Source organism: Nuphar pumila, chromosome 11 (assembly GCF_984573655.1).
Source record: "Nuphar pumila chromosome 11, dmNupPumi1.hap1.1, whole genome shotgun sequence".
NCBI classification, from domain to species: domain Eukaryota; kingdom Viridiplantae; phylum Streptophyta; class Magnoliopsida; order Nymphaeales; family Nymphaeaceae; genus Nuphar; species Nuphar pumila.
This window is the reverse complement of record NC_143259.1, coordinates 99,657,777-99,677,919: the sequence shown is the minus strand read 5'-3', so window position 1 is coordinate 99,677,919 and position 20,143 is coordinate 99,657,777. Positions and strand designations below refer to the sequence as shown.

The following is a 20,143-nucleotide window of genomic DNA, read 5'->3' as shown; positions in this document are numbered from 1 at the left end:
GGGGAGACAATTATTCAATCGTTTCTTCTATGTGACAATCAAAGCGCAATAAACATTGCATGTAATCCTATCCAGCATAGCAGAACAAAGCACATTGAGATTGATCAACATTTCATACGGCAGAAAGTCAAGATGAAGGAGATAAAACTACGTCATGTTCGAACAGAAGATCAAGTGGCAGACTTGTTTACCAAGGGGTTAACAGGACATCAATTTTGGCTATTGAAGAGCAAGTTGTACATGATCCAAAATCACGTACAACTTGAGGGAGGGTGTAAAAATATAGCTTGCGTATGGATCTGGATCCAGATCCATACGCATGGTATGTTAATAAAACACATGCTGTATATTTCTCATCAATGGCATCCTTGTAATATCTCTGATATTACAAGGATAGTTGTATATCTGTTTTATATATATAATGGTTAGGGCTTGCAGGTCGTGCATTTTTTAGTGCCGCCCCAGCCATTGTGTTTTCTCTCTCTCTCTCTCTCTTTGTTTCTTGTAGATGCTGTACCATATATCAAATCTGATAGAGGGAGTGTAAAGGAAGGGACCACAAGGGGCTCCCATGTAGTCGTTGGGAGCCCCAACGATCATAAATCTGACCGTTGGGGCCCCAACGACTACATGTGTGGGGCCCTTGTGGTCTTACAAAAAATTGAAAATAAAAAAGAAAAAAGGAAAAAGAAAAAAGGAAAAAGAAAAAAGAGAAAAGAGAAAAAAGAAAAATATAAAAATAAAAAGGTTACATTGTGGTTTTACCACAAGGGGCTCCCATGTAGTCGTTGGGAGCCCCAACGATCATAAATCTGACCGTTGGGGCCCCAACGACTACATGTGTGGGGCCCTTGTGGTCTTACAAAAAATTGAAAATAAAAAAGAAAAAAGGAAAAAGAAAAAAGAAAAAAGAAAAAAGAGAAAAAAGAAAAATATAAAAATAAAAAGGTTACATTGTGGTTTTACCAAAATACCCCTATCGGGTATTTCAAGAAAAGGGAAACTGTATATATATACATATATGTATATATATACTTATATATATACGAATATATATATATATATATATATATATATATATATATATATATATAAGTATATGTATATATATATATACATATTTTAACAATATATACTGCTACTGTCTATTGTATATACAATCTGATTGGAAAATCATAGGTGTAAGTTGTATCTGCTCGATCTAACCTCATAGATTTGTTCAGCATGGTTGGTGCTAGGGGTCACACTTTAGATCATCTTTTTTGGATGTAAAAATATGATCTTTTGAGTCATGAAAATTTGGTACATTATGGGCCTTTGATTTTTAAAGCCCTTGGAAAACCAACTTAAAATGACCAAAAACCTGTTTTCTACTAAAGAAACTATGTAGACATCTATAAGGTTAGCACTAACAAAAAAGTGGGTAAAATGTGGAAAAAATTGTGCTTTCTACTAGATTGCATGTACGAATATGGTAGCAAATCTATTTTTTGTATATAGCTTTAAACTATATATGTAATGTTAGCAGCGTTGAACTGATTGAAATGAACAAAATAGCTTTCAAAGCAAAGGGATCTTTGAAAATACATAATTACTTTTTTGGGGTTAAAAAACATCTTTTACTTTTCGAATTCAAAATTTTAGAGTACACGTTCCTTTTTAGAAAATGTGTCACTGTTTGTTTTCCTCCAAAATGAAAGACCTGCTGTATCCTAAAAGAAGTAACAACACACACACATGTATATATATATATATATAGATATAGAAATAAAAGTGATTCCTAAGCAGTCTAATCTCCCAAACCTACCTAAACAGCTTCAAATGGCGAAATTTTTGGTGTTACCTTAATTTGAACTTACAAATATATTCTCCATAGCTTACTTGGCAGAAGATGTAGATTGCACTAAAACTTGTGAAGTAAAAATCAAGTTTCATGTTTAAATGTGCTTTTAGTGTGATAACAAATCAACGACTCATATTGCATTAAAACTTTATGAAGTAAAAATCAAAATTTCTCATGATTCAATCCTGAGCATGTTTTATTAGTAAACAAGCAATGACAAACACATCTTCAAGTTTAGATGAAGTGAAAAACACCTTCAACTAAGTTTTTTTGTAGTGTTTAAGGTGTAGAGGACATAAAACTGTTTAGGAGCTGCTAATTTTTCATATACATAATTTATGTGTAGAATTGTGCATTTACTGCCATGGTATTTGGCACCTCAATTTTGCTAGTGCTGAATTATTTATTGTACCATTTTGGTTGGTTAAATGTTGAGCCTTAGAATGAGAGAACATGGAAGATAAAGGGGCAGTTGGGTTCTTAGCGGGTCATGATTCCCACTATCATTGCAATCTTGTTTTTCTTTATTTTAAGCGCAATAAAGAATATTACATTACTGCCACTATTTTTTTGAGAGAGCACAAGGAAAAACTGCCACTGTTAAGTATGGTGTCCACAAGACAAGCATCTTTGACTTCAATATAAGCACAATAAAGATGCAAACACAACAAACACAAATCTATAAAAATAACATAATCTCATTGTGTATGGATTTTAACCTATGTCACATAGGTGCGGGAACGGATGCAGCGATGCGGTACTTTAAAAAAACTTGGGTGCTGGGGTGCAGGGAGGATACATATATATATATATATATAAATTTTTTAAGTTAACACTATGTGTATTTATGTATTTATATATATATATATATATAATATGGATAAAAATGGACTTGAGTAGGGTTAACTGAATATACTTTTGGATAGAAATGGACCTCAGTGTGTTTGACTTCACCTAACACAGTGCAGTGCCCTGTTAGAAGAGTCCGTGTGACAGATTTTAACCATGGACTTAACTTAGACTTCAAAAACCAAAACTCTGTCACAATGATTCGTGGACTCCAGGATGCGGGATTCAGATTCAACTCGAAAGTTCAAAAAAAAAATTCAAAAATGGGACACAAGGACATGGGATTTTTTGATTTTTTAATCAATAAAAAACTATTTTTTGAAAATTTTAACATTGAAAATAGCTTTTTTATTAAAATAAAATGAAAATATAATAAAATATTATTTAAAAATTAAAATAATGCTGAGTGTTTGAGTTGGCTGTAAAGATGCAAGGAACCTTCAATCACGAACCAAAATGTCCAAAAATATCAAGCGGACAAACACAAAACTGTTCTCCAAGGAACACACTTACAAAACCCACAAAGGGGTACACACAAGAAAGCTCACAATATAAAAATAATATTCTTTATTGATTCACAAAGTATGCAAAAAGCATACCATATAAAAGGGGAAAGACCCCTATTATATATACAAGAGAGGAGAGGAGAGAGGGCTAAGAGCGCCAAAAGAAAGAGAGAGAAAGACCTTCCAATGGCTAGAAATATAGCCATTGCGAGCTTAGTCAAACTTAGTTTGACTAAGCCCAAAAAAGTAAAAAATACAATAAAAAAAGAACTATAATATATATTTATACATATATACATATATATGTATATACGTATAATATAGTATATACATAAAATATATATATATATATATATATATATATATATATAATTTAACACTCTCTCTCAAACTTACGGTATAATGATTGAAAGTTTGCCTAGAAGGAAGTGAAACCTATGAGCATTGAGACGTTTGGTGAAGAAGTCTGCTAACTGGTACTCTGATGTGACATAAGGCAGATCAATGATCCCTTGAAGATATTCCTCTCACACATAGTGACAGTCCATCTTGATGTACTTTGTTCTTTCGTGAAAAGTGTAGTTGTTGACAATGTAGATAACACTCTTATTGTTGCATCATATCTTTGAAGCTCTTAGCATTTGGATTCCCATATCAATCAACAACCTTCTCAGCCAAACTACCTCCATTGTGGTTGTGACAATAACTCAATACTCAGCTTCAGTTGAGGAAAGAGAGACCTGTTGCATTTGCTTTTTCACCTAAGAAAATATAGAAACCCATAGTTGAGTGCCTATTATTGGGATCACCTCCTCAATCTACATCAGTATATGCAAGTAATTCCAATACAAATGTAGAAGACATAAAAAGGCCTCTAGAAATAGAATTTTTAAGATATGTATTAATACACAAAATAGCTTCCATGTGAACAGATGTGGGAGCGTGCTGAAACTGACTAGCTGTGTGTACGTGTTATATCAAGTCTAGTAATTGGTAAGTAAGAAAGGGCTCCAAGAAGTTGTCGATAAGGGGTTGGATCATCTAGAGGCTCCCCATAATCGTTTTTCATATTGACATTTGTCACTTTTGGAGTATCAACATTCTTGTCATATGTGATTCTAGACCCGAGAACAATATTAGAATCAAACATAGATTGAGACAATAATTAACCTCTAGGGGAATAAGCGGCCTCTATACCTAGAAAGTATTGTAAAAACCCTAAGTCGGTCATTTCAAAATTTGTTTTTTTTTTTAATATTTTTAACTCTTTGTTTGTCGCCTCCAATGATTATTATATCATCAACATAGAGAAGCAAAATGATAGTACCTGCAACAGAATTCTTAACAAACAAAGTGGTGTCAGTCAAACTGGATCTAAAGCCAATATCAAGCATAACTTTGCTAAATCTATCATACCAAGCTTTGTGTGCTTGCTTTAATTCATATAATGCCTTTTGTAGGTGAAGGGCCTTCCCTTGTGGAATGCCCATACTAGGGGGTGTCTCCATGTATACTTCTTCTATAAGATTTTCTTTGAGAAAAATATTTTTAACATCCATTTGATATATGAACCATTTTTTAATTGAAGCAATTGTAATAAGTTTTCTAACCGTGGTCATGCCGGCAACCGGTGCAAAAGTTTCTTTATAATCTATGCCATATTCTTGTAAATATCCTTTGACAACTAGCCTAGCTTTGTATCTCTTAAGAGTCCCATCAATCTTGGTTTTTATCTTGTACACCAACCTACAACTTATAGGTTTCTTTCCATATGAAAGATTTTGAATAGACTAAGTTTGAGCATTTTCTAATGCTTCTCGTTCTACCCTCATAGCTTTAATCTATTCAGAGTATTCTCTGGCTTGAGCATAAGATGAGGGTTCAACATATAAATGAATTAATCAAGGTTATAAGTATCATATCGTTACCCTTATCGATCAGGCTCAAAGTAACACCGTATTGTATCATAAACATATCGTAAAATTTTAATACAAAATTTTCAAAAATTCTAAAAAAATCTAACAAAATAAAAAAATGGCAAAAATTCTAAAAAAATCATCACATAAAACAATGATGAATTGCACTAAATACAACCATAAAATCACATATAAAGGCAACTACATAATTTAAATTTTAAACATAATTAAAGCCTTAACTAACAATATTAAATTAACATCTAAGTCATACTAAAATGTAACTAAACTACTAAGAGTTCATGATAACTAAAAATATTACATTTAACCAATGTCTTACATGCCAATCTTCATCTCTAAAGTTCTAAATTATAAAGATCCTAAAACTAAACTATCTTTTAGAGCCTATTTTCCAAACATTAGGACAATACTTTCTCAATGTTGCATCCAACTGCCGCGCGATGATCTCTTTATTTTCGGTCATTTTTTGGCAATTGAGTCATCGCCATCATCTTCAAAATTTGAAACAATGGTTGGAAGTCCTTTATCTTTGCATTTTTGCAAAATTCTTCTTCTTCAAATTTCTTTTAGTTTAACAATAACATCAACATGAAAAGTGACAAAATAGACGGAGAATCACATGAACATACATTTTGATCTTGACCTGCAATATGTTGCTTAAATCTATGAAATTCACCTCTAATAATAGCATCACAAAACAAACATCCCTAGTCGTGGTACATCATCAATGCTTCTGCAATATTGCCATGCAGGATCATCTCTATGATATAAATGTGAAGACGACATCGAATGTTCTAAAATAAAACATAACTAATTAAAAAACTCAATAAAAAGCAAAGAATAAGAAAGCACCGGACAACAAACACACCTTTCCTAAAAAACTCTCAATACAAATTGAAGAACAAAGATTTTGTACCTTAACCCACTTCCTTGAGTGGAGAAATGATGAAAATGCACTCTTGATAAAATCATAAAAGCCCTCTCCCTTACACACGAATCAACCCCCAAATTAATCTCAAGAAACCTAGGGTGCGTGAGTTTCCTTCTAACAGACTCTAGACATATGGACAACTTGGCCCTCAAGAGGCCTTTTAAACCCAAAATGAAAAAAGACAACTTTCAACCTTTTTTAAGTGCACCGATATTGTATCATATGATACACAATGTATCATACGATACAAAACGATACATAAGTGTATCATACGATACACCCGATATAGGTACGATACACACTCGTATCGCGATACGAGTGTGTATCATATCACAAAACCCAAAAGTAACGATACGTATCGTACGATACGGTACGATACATACAACCATGGAATTAAGGCTATGCATGCTTAGTATTTTTAGGAAAATGAGTCATAGGATACAAATTTTGACAGTGGTTTTGATACTCTAGATGATTTCCTAGTTTGCAGTTCATTTTCACTAAGGCCAGAAAACTTTTCGAGTGCACATGGAGGGTTTTGGCTTCCTTGTCTAGAATATTGAATAAAGGTTTGATCATCATGAGACAATTCATCAAGAGAATATCTCTTGATTCAATAACATTCTCAAAATTATACTCACAATCACAATCATCAATATCTTGTTTGGAAACAAGATCAAACAAAAAAGAATACTCAGTTACTTCCTTAGATTGATCTTTATCAATTTTTTTCCAAAAATGTTATATTTCTTGAAATATATAATTTTTTATTTTTAGAATCATAGCACCTATATCCCTTTTGGTTACCAGCATAGCCAAAGAAAGCATAAGCGATAGCTCTAGGATAAAATTTTTCATTCTTATTTGTTAAGATAAAACGTTTGCAACCAAATACTCGTAATTTGGAATAATCAAGAGTGATTCTAAGAAGTTTTTCAACAGGTGAAGTATTTTGTAAAAAAGAGGATGGCATTCTGTTTATAAGATAAACAACAATCAAGATAGCTTCTGCCTAGAAAACTTTAGGTATATGGCTAACAATAAGCAAAGTTCTTAATGTTTCAACAATATGCCTATGTTTTCTTTCAGCTAAGCTATTTTGTTGAAGTATGTGAACAATATCTTTGATTTGTGATGCCATGTAAGTTTAGATAAATTTTAAATTCTTTTAACAGAAATTCTCCCCCTGGGTCAGTACAAAATATAGATATTTCATTTTTGAATATATTTTTAACCAATTTATAAAAGTTTTGAAAGTGAGAAAATACTTTAGATTTATGCTTAAGAAAGTAAGTCCAAGTATATAAAAATAGTAAAGAATATTACAAGACTGCCACCATAAGTATGGTGTGCACAAAAGGCTACAACACCTTGACCTCATTGTAAGCACAATAGCTGTACAAACACAATAAACACAATATACAACACAAATCTAGTTATGATAGTCGACCTTTTGGACTTGGTAACATCGCATGTACCTTAAGAAATTGGCTAATATAAAGTGTTGCTGATTTGTGATGGATAGAGACATATCAAAGTTTCATTCCAACTCATGAATGGACTAATACTGTTCAGGAAGAATATCGTTTTCTAGGTTATTTAAGTCCTCAAAACCAGAGAGTACACCATTTTCTGATATAGGTGGTTTTGTATTTTTCCATATCAGAGTTTTGCTTCATCGTCCCTCATATTTTCTTCCTTTCTATTGCACTGTATTTTTTTCTTTTCTTTTTTCAAGATGAAAGTATGCTGCTTTTGGATTACATGAAAGGAGTGACATGCTAATAATGTATTTGGATTGATTTGACTTGGACACAGAGAAGAATCAAAACATTGTTTAAAGGTATTAAGTGTTTTAGAAATAAATTATCGTAATAAGTAAAAATGGAAAATGTTAAGGCACTAAAAAATACTTAAATTACTGACATACTAGAAACAAACTATTACTTTGTTGCCATGGAAATATGTAAGCATCAAAGTGGGTGATAATGAATGTCCATTATCGCCTTTATCTATAGAAACTAAAGAAAGATAAATGGGAAATAAAAGGTTACTTGTTACTCTTGCTGCCATACTTCTCTTCTGAAAAGTGAATCCAAAGAGGTTCTGCCTGCAATTAACATGTTGATCCAGAATCATTATTAATTCAATAAAATGAAAGAGCAGCAAACTCCTTTTTACCACATTGAAGAGATAAGATCCGAGAGATGCGTAACCATTCCTAGGACAAATAGTTTTTCTTCATTCAACCTGCTTTCCACTTATGAATGCTTTTTTCCCGTAGAAAGAAAGGTTTGGATTTATGCTGTCTTTTTGGTTTTGTTGTCAATAGAAACATGTTAGATTAATTTGGAGGAATCTAGATAATACTCCTGTATTAATGCTTCATAAGTTTTGTAAACTATAATAGCTTCACAGTTTGAAAGATGAGTCATCACATTTATCATCATCTCAGTAGTAGGTCAATCTTCTCTTAAAGTTTGTGTTGTGTTTTCAATTCATCATTAATATCTTTTACCGTGCTTTGCAACAGGTCACACAACTGTCTCCATCAGTTTTAAAATCTGAAGGGGTCTCTGTTTATCGTACTGTTCAACATGCTGGGGAGTTCGTTCTTACTTTCCCCAGGGCATACCACTCGGGATTTAACTGTGGTTTTAACTGCGCTGAGGCAGTCAATGTTGCTCCAGTTGACTGGTTGCCACATGGACAAAGTGCTGTGGAACTTTACAGTGAACAGTATCGAAAGACATCAATATCCCATGATAAATTACTCCTCGGTGCAGCTAATGAAGCAGTCAAGGGTCTCTGGAAGCTATTATTACTTGAGGAAAGTAAGAAAGAAAGTTTGAAATGGGAAAGTGCATGTGGGAAGGATGGAGTACTGACAAATGCAATTAAGGTAAAAGTGTGCTTATACATTATTCATCAACTAATGAATTAACCTGTGTCCATTCTAATTTCTTCTTGGTTGTAATTGCTGTTATTCTATAGACACGAGTTTTGATGGAGCAGACAAGAAGAGAATCACTTCCTAAACTTTTTGCAGCAAGGAGGATGCATACAAACTTTGATTTGGTTGATGAGAAAGAATGTTTTTTATGCTTTTATGATTTACATTTGTCAGCAAGTGGTTGCGAATGCTCGCCAAACCGCTTCTCATGTTTAGAGCACGCAAAGCTACTCTGTTCATGTGATCCAAGCAAGAGATATTTCCTCTTCCACTATGATTTGAATGAATTGGACACCCTTGTGAAAGCTTTAGAAGGAAATGCGAGAGCTGTATACAATTGGGGAACTCATCAACTGTCCATTGTTGATTCATCAGTGGCAGCACCTGAAAATTCATATGATTTGGAGCCAAAAGCTTTTTCTGATTGCAGCAATTTCATCAAGTCAGGTGCTACAAACAGTGGAACTCTTACCACTGTGCCATCAGAGTCTTCATGTAAGCTAGAGCGAAAAGTTGGACTTGATCACACTGATTTCTTGGAGACTATTGAGAGGGAGTCAGGTAAGTTTTCAATCAACAGAAATTCAGTTGCTACCAATGTCCATTTTTTAGAACTCAAAGTAGACAGGAAAAACAATGCACTTGAGTCTCCTATAGAGGGCATGCTTGATAGTGCAAATAGTCTGGAAAAAGTCCCTGACATGAATGAACGATGCAAGTCTGAGAATAATGGATCTGATGTTTTTGAAGCTTTTCAATCAAATTTGAAAGGTAATATTGGCGTAGTTTCACCTATTTTCAATAAAGTTGATATTTTGAGCTCTGTGGAAGAACCCTCAGCAACTGAATCTGATAAGCATTGCGAGACTGATCTGGTTCAGCAAGAATTGAGTTTTGAAAAGCTTTCACACCTTAAGGATGGTAAAGTTGCAATTAACAGTGATATTAAAATTGATGCATGTATCTCTGCTTCAGATAATGAAGCACCAGTTTCAAAACGCAAAATGTGCATTCTAGATGGACCTCATATTTCTGAAGATGGGGATACTGATGGCTATTGTAGACAGAAAAAACATAGATCGGAAAGCAGTGGTACATCTGGTTCAGAGAGAGAGAGAAGTACAAGTGGTAAGGTATTTAAGGGAAGATCAGAGCAGTTCTTGTTGTCTGAAGATATTGATCTGAATAGTTCTATAAGCAGTAAATGCTTACATGAACATGGGAGTGATGCATCTGATGCTAAAGGGGAGAAAATTTTGAATGCTGCAATGTGCAAAGAAGAAATCCAACATGCTGAAACCATGGTTGTTGATGATTCTGAAAGGGACAAGCCATGCATGGAGTACGTCTCCAGAAGTGCAAAAAATAGTTCACCTCTTGTAGATGGGAACATTAAAAAAAGCATGCACGGTAAAGTGGAGAAACTTTTTGGAGTCGATCTTCAGCTTTTTCAACCATTTTCTTATGAATCATCAAATAGCATACATGTCAAAGAAGCTAGTTCATGCATATATGATATAAAGAATGAAAACAAACACAAATCAGATGAGGCTTCATGTCCAACCTCTGGAACAGGAGCTTATAAATCTGCCTTTGATATTGAAGTGATGTTGCATCAACCAGGATGTCATGTCATACCTCTAAGTTTTGGAAGTGTGGTTTCTGGAAAGCTATGGTGCAGTAGTGAAGCCATATTTCCTAAAGGTATGCTTTTAGTCTCCTATTTTGATCACATTTTTACTATAAATGCCATGAATTCTTCCCAGCTATTGCAGAATTTATATGCTGTTGCTTAACCTTCTGCAGGATATAGGAGTCGTGTCATTTTCCGTAGTGTACTTGATCCAACACAAATTTGCAGCTATATCTCTGAGGTCCTTGATGCTGGATTGCTTGGACCTATGTTTAAGGTGAGCACTGCTTGTTTTAATCAAATTGGTGATGTAGCTGAGGACATAATGATAATATTAGTGTTCCTCGTTTAGGAAATATTGATAATATTCATTGCCTCAACCAGTGTTGTAAGTATCGTACCATATCGTATGATATGGTACAATACGATACATATCATTACTTTTGGGTTTCGAGATACAATACACACTTGTATCATAATACGAGTGTGTTTCGTACCTATATCGTACGATACACCCTTTATCTGTAATGAAGTGCCAAGCCAAATAAGTGAGGCGATATCTCCAAGAGCAAGCACGAAAGCACGTACATACACAAGAAGCCACTAATGGGCAAGATTGCAACAAACCACAAAAGTGGTAAAACACACAAAATAAGGTGAAAAAATATATTCCACTCACATAAGGCTTCACTAGAAGCTCAAAGAATACACGGGGCCAAGCCCCTTATTTATACACACTAAGGGACCCAAGGAGGGGCTCCCATGGAGTCGTTGGAGCCCCTCCAACGATCATATTTATGACCGTTTGAGGGGTCCAATGACTCTATGTGGACCCCTCTCAACCAATAAAGAAAGAAAAGAAAAAAAAGGTAAAAAGAAAAAAGAAAAAGAGCATATCTTATAGGATATGCGTGTACAATGTGAAAAGACTAATTTGCCCCTATTGGGTATTACAAAAGAAATATATATATATATATATATATATATATATATATATATAACATATTTTAACACCCCCCTTAAACACATGGTGAGATCACCAAGAGTTTGCTAAAGAGAAAGTAGAAACGAGGCGATGACAAAGCTTTGATAAAGAAGTCCGCCAACTAATACTCGGTAGGAACATATGGCAGTTGAATGTTGCCCTGTAAGAACTCATCACGAACATAATGACAGTCCATCTCAATGTGCTTTGTTCGTTCATGAAAGGTGTGATTGTTGGCAATGCAGCACAACTTTGAAGGAGTTGAGAATGAGACGACCTGTAAAACCCACATTTAAAAAAAAAAAAATTATTGGACCCGACCCGAGCCCCTCTTCATTAGGGTTTTAATAACCCGACTCAGGTCCTCTTCCCGAGCGCCGCAACACCCTTACCCCCCCCCCCCCCCCCTCTCCTGCGATTTCGGGAGGATAAGGGGAAACCCATCGGGGTTTCCCCATTCATCGTCCTCCCCCTGAGGCCTTTAAAAACACTGCAGGGGGGCAAGGGGAGGCACACAACACTTCGCCCCCATCGCGCCGACCTCCCCCTTCCCTGTGCCGCCGTCGCTGCGCCCAACGCCGACGCCGGCCATCGCCTCCCAGGTACGCCGTTCTCCTCCTCACCCCCCTCTCTGTCACCTTGCCGGGAGGCCGACAGGCGGCGCATGGCCCCTGCCGCGCCCTCCCGGCTCTCCTGTGCTCATCGGAGGCCCGACAGGTGGCCTACGAGGCCCCTGTCGTCCCCTCTTCCCTCTGGGGGTGCGCCGGAGTGCCGACAGGGGACCAATGGCCCCTGCGACACCCCCTCACCCCTGTGGGTGATAGGGAAACCGACGGGAGGTCGGTTGCCCCCTGTCACCTTGTCCCGAGCTCTCTCCCTCTCTATGTCGGCAGGGGTTGGCCCCCTGCCGCCTCTCGACTGTCGGCAGGGGTCGGCCCCTGCCTCCTTGTTGCTGTCGGCAGGGGGCTAGCCCCTGCCGTCTCTTGGCTGTCGGCAGGGGCTCAGCCCTTGCCGCTTTAATGTTGTCGGCAGGGGTTGCCCCCCCTTGCCGCTTCGATGCTGTCGGCAGGGGCTGGCCCCCTACCGTCTCGTGCTGTCGGCAGGGGCTGGCCCCCTACCGTCTCGTGCTGTCGGCAGGGGCTGGCCCCCTGTCGTCTCGTGCTGTCAGCAGGGGCTGGCCCCCCTGCCGCTTCGATGCCGTCGGTAGGGGCTGGCCCCCCTTGTCATCTCGTTGCTGTCGGTAGGGGCTCGACCCCTGCCGCTTCGCTGTGGTCGGCAGGGGCAGGCCCCCTTTCGCCTTGTTGCTGTCGGCAGGGGTTGGCCTCCTGCCGCCTCGCTGTTTTCGACAGGGGCTCATCCCCTGTCGCCCCGCTATTGTCAGCCGGCAGGGGCTCGCCCCTTGTCGCTTTTCCGTTTTCGGCCAACAGTGGCACACCCCTGCTGTCTCTCTCTTTTTCGATCAACATGCCTGATTTTCTTTTCTTCGCATGATAAATAATGTAACGCTGAATACTCATACTTTTGCAGATTTTGTATCGAACCCCGCTCTGGCTCCGTGGCCTGAGCCTCGTATCATCTACACCCGTAGACGCACGCAGCTGCACGACATCCCGAGGTAGAGTGAAGTCGCACAAAGGGCAATAAATGAACCTATTTAAGTTGAAATAATTAAGATGCCCATGCTAGATATGCTTAGATTTATATTGCTTCTGCATTGCATATTTTTTTGTCTGCATATTTATGAGTCGAGGTATGATTTTACTCTTTGAGTATTAATTTGCATATTTGCTTATGTGGTTGAAGGTGGTTTCGTACTTTTTGCAATACTTATACCTTTAATTGCTTGCATATATACTTGCCTGTACGTTCCTATGGGTCGATATACAATTTCATTCTTCGATCATTATTTTGCATAGTTGCTTATGAGTTGAGGTGTGGTTTCGTATTCTTGAAATACATATGCCCTTGTTGCTTGCATCCATTTTTGCCTGCACGTTTCCTTTGAGTGAGGTACGACTTCGTGTCTCGTGTATTACTTATGACCTTATGTGTTTGCCTATCTAAGTGGTCAAGGTATGGTTTTGGTACCTCATGTGTTACTTATGTGCTTTTCGCTCGATATGCAGTATTGCAAGTCGAGAGTTGCTTGTTGTCAGGTTATAACCTACATGCTCATATTTATGGTAAATATGTACTTACATAAACGTAGTCTTGTGCCTATCCTGATATCACTTGTTTTCAAAACACTAGAAGTTGTGTTTGTGCATTGCAGTTCTTTAAAAGCGAGTTTCCTTCTGTCAACCCAGTGTTCTTCAAATTGCACAACTTTTGCAAAGTTAAGTTTTAAGTCTCACAGTATTGCGAAGTCACATTTGGGCCCTCCCAAGTCCACACTTGGGAGAACTGTTTTATAACCCCGATTCGAGTTGCGACCCAATTCGAATAACCCCGATCAGGGGCATGAGCCTATTAATGAGTGGGGTTCTGTTGAAGGACCCATTCTTCATTTATCAATCTAGTGTCGCATGTCGATACTAAGATAAATTTTTGGATGCAAGATTGATAATGTTGCGCCTTGTGTGAATGACTTAATGTGGCATTGTGGCTTTTAAGGATGGATCGTGCCAAATGAGCACTCCTATATTCTTTGGATCGTTATGAAGTTGTGTGTTGGGTGTTCCTTTTGAGAAGCCTACGCACCTCCCTTTTTCAGTGTTGCGTACTTTTAGACATGCACGACCTATTAAGTACTTTGTTGATCGGACGAGAGATCCGAGACGACCTTGTATCATGAAATATGCAAAATATTGTTAAAATGAATTCAAGACTTATCTTGTCAAATTGTGTTGTGTTACTTCTTATGCAGATAATATCTGTTGGGGTTTCCTTGGTGAAATCATATTCCTTTCATCGTAGTCGTACTTTTGACAAGTACGTCCGTACTTTTTGACAAGTACGTCTTCTTACGTTCGATGATTGGATGAGTAGGTTGTGGCAACCTTAATGAATGCAAATAACAAAATGCTGAGATCACCTAAATAAGTGATGATTTCCGCCTTCATCGGCAAGATACTCGAGTTGGGTCGAAAGACCAGAGTATGTAGAATGAGTCTTCAGTTAACTACCCCTGATGTACTCATTCGAACCGCTGACTCCTATCAGGAGAGAGGACAGGAAGGTACAAAAACTTCGATGGACAAGCCATTAATGACAGTTACGAGCAAAAGACTCGGCTTCCCCAGTCATCGGAGTTAGGGGAAAGGGACTACCATAATTATCCTAGGTGGTAGCTCTCCATGTTCGGGATGCATCCATTGTTTATGCTACTTTGGGGATTTCGCTCTTGGTCACTGACCGTCCCCTTAGGTGCGGACTCAGTCAGCTATCCGGGTTATCTTAAAACACATAGCATAATAAACCCCCGGATCAGTCTAGGCTATTTCTAGAGTCGTGCTTTGTGCGTACCCACTTGGCCAGTTAATATCGAAACATAATTTAAATTCGATCACACAATTTGTTGAGTTATGCACGTATGAAAGCTATAGCATGCAACGAGTTTCAATACTTATGAAATTGTGTGTGTGGTTGATGTAGCATTGTATTTTGCTTGCTTATGCAGTGCTTTGCTTATAATAATTAGCCTACTTGTGCTAGTGAAATGCTTGTAATAGTTTTTGCATTTTGCTCATGATAGTTACTCCATGAATCTGTTGAAATTAAATTGCTATATAATTGCCTGTCTACTTGACATATTAAATTATTTTGCTTAACTATGTTCTATATCGTCCTGTATGTGCACCTACCAGTTTTTAGTGAAACTGACCCATTTTATGGGCATGTGATGTATAGGTGATACACTCTGCGATGACACGATGAGATCAAGATAGAACTCTTTCCCTGACGTTTCGCTCCTGAGGACATGTTGGTAAATTTGGTATAAAGTGTATTTCAAAATTTCTCTTTTTATTAAACCTTGAGTTACTAAAACTGTTTTAGTAAACTTCTTCTTGGTTTCAATAAACAAATTCTCAATCATTGAAATTGCATTTTAAAACCATTTGATTTCAATAGTTGTGCGGAATTCGGTAAAAGAAAGTTTACGCTGTAATGCGCTCAAGGTCCATCGACTTGTTGTTTTAAAAACATCATTTTTCCGCTGAAGTACTATTTAGACTCTGATAATTGTATGATTTCAAAGCTTTCTAAATTATTCTAAAAGTTACAAGTCTTGGATTTTTGGGGCGTTACACGACCATATCTTTAAGCAAGCTTCTTAACCATACAATCTTAGTGGTAGTAGTGGTCATCGCACGATACTCTGCTTCGGTAGAAGAGAGAGAAACTTTTTGTTGCTTCTTACACCTTCATGAAATAAGTGTCTTTCCAAGAAACACACAATAACTTGTAGTGAAATTACGATCATCAGGGTTACCCTCCCAATCAGAGTCAGTATAAGCAAGTAAAGTAAGAGATGAAGAAGAGGGTAAGAATAATCCTTTAGTTATGGTGCTTTTCAAATATCTGATAATCCTCATGATTGCGGCCATGTGAATGGTAGAAGAAGTTGTCTGAAATTGGCTTGCACTATGAACCACATGAGAAATATCGAGTCTGGTGACAGATAAATATGTTAGTGACCCAATCAACTTACGATAAGGCGTGGGATCTGCTAAATGAGTGCCATCACTGGCTCTCATCTTGGTGTTGATCACTTCTGGAGTCTTCACCTTCTTGTCATCTATCAGCCCAGACCGGGCAATAATGTCAGAGGCAAGCTTCATCTGAGAGAGACCATACCCCTTGGGGGAGTATGCAACTTCAATTCCTAAAAAATACCTTAGAAAATCAAGGTCAGACATATCAAAATTTTCTTTGAGAATATTTTTAATAAGGGCAATACCCTTTTTATCATTACTTGTAATAATCATGTCATCAACATATAACAACAAAATTGTTATGTACTCATTAGAAGTTTTAACAAACAAAGCACTATTAGTATAACATGAGGAAAAACCATTATCAAGAACTACTTTGCTAAAAAGATCATACCAAGCTTTTGGTGCTTGTTTAAGACCATAGAGAGCTTTATTTAACTTTAGAATATTTTCTTTATCAATTTCAAGACCTGGCGGAGGATCCATAAGAACTTCTTCACATAGAGTTCCATTTAAAAACGCATTTTTAACATCAAGTTGATATATCGGCCATTGCTTAATGGAGGCTAAGGCAATTAATGTTCGCACACTAGTCATTCTAGCTACTGGAGCAAAGGTTTCTTCATAATCAATCCCATATTCTTGGGCGTAGCCTTTTGCAACCAAATAAGCTTTGTATCTTTCTAGAGATCCATCACATTTGGTTTTGACTTTATATACCCATCTACACCCAATTGCCTTTTTTCCTAATGGTTGAGGAATAATGCTCCAAGTTTGGGCTTTGTTAAGAGCTTCTAATTCAGTTTTCATGGCTTCAATCCAATGTGGATGATCTTTAGCTTCTTTAAATGAAGTAGGCTCATGATACAAATGTATTAACATGAGACATGTTCTATAATTAGGTGAAAAAGATTCACAAGACACAAATTTTTGTGGTGGCCTGCTATTACGAGAAGATCTCCTAGGTTGATCAATAGGTTCTTCTAAAGAGAACTTTTGAGAATATCTTTCAAGAGCAGGTTGATGTTCATTTCCTAACCGCCAGGTATATACATTTATATCATTAAGGTTCTCATTTTGAGAAACATTACCATGTTGTGGCATATCATTATGATGTAAAATGCCATCACAAGTATTATCGCAAATAATTGCATTAGGGGACTCAATTCTAGGAGCTAAGTCAAATAGTAAGGAATGATCAATGTCTTCTCTAGATGTGTGGATATCAAAACCATTTTGTTCTTCAGGAAAGTTTACATTTCTTGACACATAAAGTTTATTGTTTCAAATATTATAGCATCTATAGCCTTTTTGATTTTCACCATAGCCAATAAACACACATTCAAGAGCTTTGGGTGATAATATATCTTGTCCTTGAACATGCACAAAGCATTTACATCCAAAGATCCTTAGTCTATTAAAATCTGGACTAATTTTAAATAATTTTTCAAAAGGTGATATATTTTTTAAAGAAGAAAAGAGCATACAATTGATAAGATATGTTGCAGTAAGAAGAGCTTCGACCCAAAAGTTTTTAGGAACATTTTTAGAGATAAGAAGTGTTCTTGTAGTTTCAATTAAATGTCTATGTTTTCTTTCCTCAAGACCATTTTGTTGCAGAGTTTTAGGACAAGATCGTTGGTGCAAAATTTTATTTATTTTGAAATAATTTTGAAAATCTTTAGACATGTACTCACCTCCATAATCGGATCTAAATATAGCTATATTGTTTTGAAATTGATTTTGAATAAGAACATGAAATTCTTTAAAATTAGTGAAGACATCGAATTTGTTTTTAATAATGTATACCCATGTATATCTAGTTAAGTCATTAATAAAAGTAACATAGTAGGAATATCCCCCTTTGGACATAACGGGTGCCGGCTCCCATACATCGGAATGCACAAGTTCAAAAGGTCTTTTTGACACAAAATTACTATGCGAATACGGAAGCGACTGGATCTTTCCAAGAATACAATCATTGCATGTAAATGTATTTGTATTACAAAATTTTTCCAAAAAAAGAAAGAGATACAACTTGGAAATATTTGGATGTCCAAGCCTTTTATGCTAAGTCTCAATATCTTTGGATTGAACATGATTACAAAATGATTTTGATGGCAAAGATAAAATTCATATAATAAAGATCCCCTCTTCTATAGCATTTCCCAATCCACTTCTCGGACCGGAGATCCTGCACATAGCAATGAGTAGGTGAAAAAGTGACATCACATTCAAAATCGGTAATTTGAGAAACGGAAAAAAGATTTAAATTAAGGTTTGGAATAATTCGGATTTTGGGAACAAAAAAATCTTTGTTTTGGTCATAAGTTTTTTCAAGGTTTCCAATGCCTTTAACATCTAAGGATGTTCTATCGGCGGTGGAAACATATGATTTGAATTTATTGAGACTTGGTTTTGACAAAAGTGATGCATTTGGAGTCATATGAAAGGAGGCACCCGAGTCAAGAATCCAAGAGGTCATACCTGGAAAAGAGGAGATGGCGGCACCGGAAGTGGAGGGTAAGGAGGATGATGTAGAGGAATTCATCTTTATAAATTGTTGAAGAGTTTCTGTAAGATGAGCGATGGACTCCTTTATGTCTCCATCTTTCTTTGAGTCTTCATTCGTGTTTGGAGGAATTTCACCAACGGAACCCATCTTCTTCTTGAATTTGGGACAATCTGGACGAATATGGCCCGGTTCATTACAATTATGACAAATAAATTTTCTTCCTCCACCACCATTATTCTTCAAAAAATGGGGTGATTTATATGATCTTACATTGTTACCGGGTCTAGACACGGTATGGACTTCATCAACATCTCTTTTCAAGGCCAAACGAGTTTCTTCTTGACATAAGTCGGCCAAAATGTCATTTAGAGGAGTAGAAGTCCTCTAAGTTGCTCAAATTTGGGACGAAGTCCATGAATAAATTGGAAAAACCTCTCTTTTTCCATTTGCTCTTGCCTCATGGCAATAACACTATCTTCTCATTGAGGTTCGAGAAGAACAAGTTCATCCCATAAAGAAGATAGGGCACTATAATAGTCCCTAATACTCATATCACCGTGCTTGGTAGCTCTTATCTTTTCTTGTAGAAAGAAATGCCTAGCAAGGTCTCTTTGAGTGTACATGCCTTTCATAAAGAACTAAACTTCATTAGCCTTCTTGAGCTTTGCAAGATTTGCACAAATCTTTAATTCGACATTATTCATGAACCATGCTAGAATTTTAGCATGCTCACTTTCCCAATCTTCCATTTTTGAAGAGAAGTTAAGAATAGCCTTCTCTTTTTCCTCTTCGTTTAATGCTCCTTTCTCATTTTCTTCAAACTTAGTTAACTTCAATTGTGGTTCCGGAATGGTTCCACACACATAACCCCAAAGTTTTTTACCTTTGAGGTTATTTTCCATAGCGGCCGCCCACATTCGGTAGCTCTTATCTTTTCTTGTAGAAAGAAATGCCTAGCAAGGTCTCTTTGAGTGTACATGCCTTTCATAAAGGAACTAAACTTCATTAGCCTTCTTGAGCTTTGAAAGATTTGCACAAATCTTTAATTCGACATTATTCATGAACCATGCTAGAATTTTAGCATGCTCACTTTCCCACTCTTCCATTTTTAAACAGAAGTTAAGAATAGCCTTCTCTTTTTCCTCTTCGTTTAATGCTCTTTTCTCATTTTCTTCAAACTTAGTTAACTTCAATTGTGGTTCCGGAATGGTTCCACACACATAACTCCAAAGTTTTTTACCTTTGAGGTTATTTTCCATAGCGGCCGCCCACATTCGGTAATTGGTTCCATCCAATTTGAATGAGAGGTCGATTTTTGCATCCTTGTTGGCCATTTATA

At 36.8% G+C, this 20,143-nt stretch overlaps 1 protein-coding gene across 3 annotated transcripts in view; it reads left to right on the top strand.

Annotated features, from left to right (window-relative positions):
• The window catches only part of LOC149822592 (lysine-specific demethylase JMJ18-like), a 71,038-nt gene that overhangs the window by 33,099 nt on the left and 17,796 nt on the right, over positions 1–20,143 (top strand). For all 3 annotated transcript variants that reach the window (XM_089981665.1, XM_089981666.1, XM_089981664.1), the window contains 3 exons: positions 8,597–8,965; positions 9,058–10,720; positions 10,823–10,926. In XM_089981665.1, coding sequence (XP_089837791.1) covers positions 8,597–8,965; positions 9,058–10,720; positions 10,823–10,926 — 2,136 coding nt within the window. The remainder of the gene's footprint in view (positions 1–8,596; positions 8,966–9,057; positions 10,721–10,822; positions 10,927–20,143) is intronic.